This window comes from Buceros rhinoceros, unplaced genomic scaffold (genome assembly GCF_000710305.1).
Source record: "Buceros rhinoceros silvestris isolate BGI_N320 unplaced genomic scaffold, ASM71030v1 scaffold34254, whole genome shotgun sequence".
NCBI classification, from domain to species: Eukaryota; Metazoa; Chordata; class Aves; order Bucerotiformes; family Bucerotidae; genus Buceros; species Buceros rhinoceros.
The window spans coordinates 21,553-23,724 of record NW_010410553.1 but is presented as its reverse complement, the minus strand read 5'-3'; the positions used below and the strand labels follow the sequence as shown (position 1 = coordinate 23,724).

At 45.3% G+C, this 2,172-nt stretch overlaps 1 protein-coding gene across 1 annotated transcript in view; it reads left to right on the top strand.

Moving 5' to 3' along the window:
- Positions 1-248: 248 nt before the first annotated feature.
- The window catches only part of LOC104493063 (tumor necrosis factor alpha-induced protein 2-like), a gene marked incomplete at its 5' end in the record, with an annotated part of 4,650 nt that continues 2,726 nt past the window's right edge, over positions 249-2,172 (top strand). Inside the window, 4 exons of the mRNA XM_010135679.1 lie at positions 249-349; positions 439-537; positions 729-852; positions 1,802-1,924. Of these exons, the coding sequence (XP_010133981.1) occupies positions 249-349; positions 439-537; positions 729-852; positions 1,802-1,924 (447 nt within the window). The remainder of the gene's footprint in view (positions 350-438; positions 538-728; positions 853-1,801; positions 1,925-2,172) is intronic.

Sequence of the window (2,172 nt, the reverse complement as noted above, 5' to 3'; positions counted from 1 at the left end):
TTTAATGGGCTTTCTTTAATGATTATTTCTTCTTCACCTCTCTCTCCTCATTTGAAAATGGAGTGCAAAATTAGCTTGAACCCACCAGAAAGTATAGCTGCTCTGCAGGGTCCCTGGCTTAGGCACAGTGAGGAATGGAGGAGAGATGGGTGCAGTTACTGCAGTTAAGGATCTGTTGCCTTTTTAACCATCAAATCTGGCCTTTTTGGAGCAAGCAGCATTGAAAATTGATCTTGTTTTTTTGTTAGAGTATCTACAGTGGCCAGGAGCGAGCCAAGGACATCAGTGCAGCAGTGGGCGAGGAGCTGTCGCATCGTCTGTCGAAGGAGCTGTCTGCCTTCCTGAAAAGGTGCGGTAAGACAACACTGGGCAGCAGGGCTGGCAGAGCTCCCCAGCGCACACACTGATTCACCTCTCCTCTTGCCATCTCCCCTCCAGCTACAAGGATGCTTTTGAAGACTTTAAGGAGAGGAGCAAGAAGCACAGATACTACAAGCCTATACTGATTGCAAATATCAACAACTGCTGGAATTTTAGGTAAGGCTCCAAAAGAAAAGGCGTTGCTCCTTCCTCTGCAGGCAATGGATAATAGCGTGGTAGAGGGAAGGTACTCCAGACTGGGCAGAAGAAGGTCCATCTGACTGCAGAGGAAGGTTTGGAGACCCCTGGACTTCTTTCTCTCTCTTTAGAGAACAAACTATTCTGACCTTGCTGATGTTTCCTTGCAGAGACTACACAGAGAAAAACGTGGCTGAAAAAGAGGACAATAAAGCCAGTATCCTCAGCACTCTTGGGGACATTGAAAACAGTGTCTTTGATGTGCTGCTTCAACTGCTCTTTGACCAGCTGAAGGTACCAGATCCACGACTCACACCCTCCTGCCCCATGGTTCAGCCTGTGCTGTTGCCAGGCATGTTGTCCTGCCACGCTATCAGTTGCCAATATGATTCAAGTGCAGCAAAGTTCTTTAAGGGCTCTGGGCCAGGTCACTTCTCAGCATTGGTTCTGACTCACATTGTTGCCAGAAAACTCACTGACCTCTCCTGGAGCTGGTCCTCAAGCCTGCAGGCAAAATGGGCGCACCTACATAGGCATGACTGTGCAGAGGAACATGAAATGTGCTGATCATATCTAAGATAACTGCTGCAAGAGTGAGAGTCTCAGCCTGAAGTGTTTAAACTGTGTGAGGCAATCACCAATGACACGAAATGCAATTACGCAGCTTTTGGCTTCTTCACAAAGGTGGCCTGAAAGGCACTTTTGATTTCTTTCTTCTTCTTTTTTTTTTTTTCTTTTTTTAAATGTATGTAACATGAGCTTTTTAAGCTAAGCAAGAGTGGTGGATGGGAAAGCGTAGGAGTCAGGAATGTTCAACTACAATCTCTCTTGCATTCTCTGTAGGGCCTTTTGGAAGGCATCTGGAAGAGCAGGGGTGCTTTTTCATAATTGTTCATAACTGGTTGAAAACCTCTCATAATGATTCATTCTTTTCCCCTGATGGTTCCATAATTCTCTAATTAGACAAAATAGCGTGGACAAAACATGACAAATGTGAATATTAAAAAAAACCCTCCAGTATGAGCCTTTCAAGACCTCAGTCTTCACCATAAGGAGCAAAGAAGGGGACATAAACCCAATACAGCCCCCTTTTCCCCTGCCCCTGTAAGTCATCATTACATGACCCTGCACAGGACTGCATGCCACACTGTCGCTATGTAGGACACTGTACATAAGGAAATGCTAAATATGTGTGTGAATAGAATTTGTTTTGAGGGAACTAAGCAGATTTTCCTTTTTTCAGCCAATTTATAAGAAGTTTACAGAAAATAAGTGGGACTCCAGCAATGAAATTATGAGCAAGATCATTGAAACCACCAGCAAACACATTTCAGACTTCCGGACGCTAAAGGACCCTTTCTACCAAGTAAGTCTAAGACAAATATCAGTGGGATCCTGGGATGCCGAGGCTGTGTTATAAGCTCTGACCCTCCATGACTGGAGTTGCCTTGACCCTCGTTAAGTGGCCTGGCATCGGAGAGCCTCTCAGGCACAATTCCCGTCAGCATGCAGTTTACCTAGATTAGCCATATAAATCTTACTCTTCTCCAGCAGAAGCAGACTCCTGTAGCTCTGCTGCAGAGCTTGCAGAGAAAATCACTCCTGCTGTAGGGA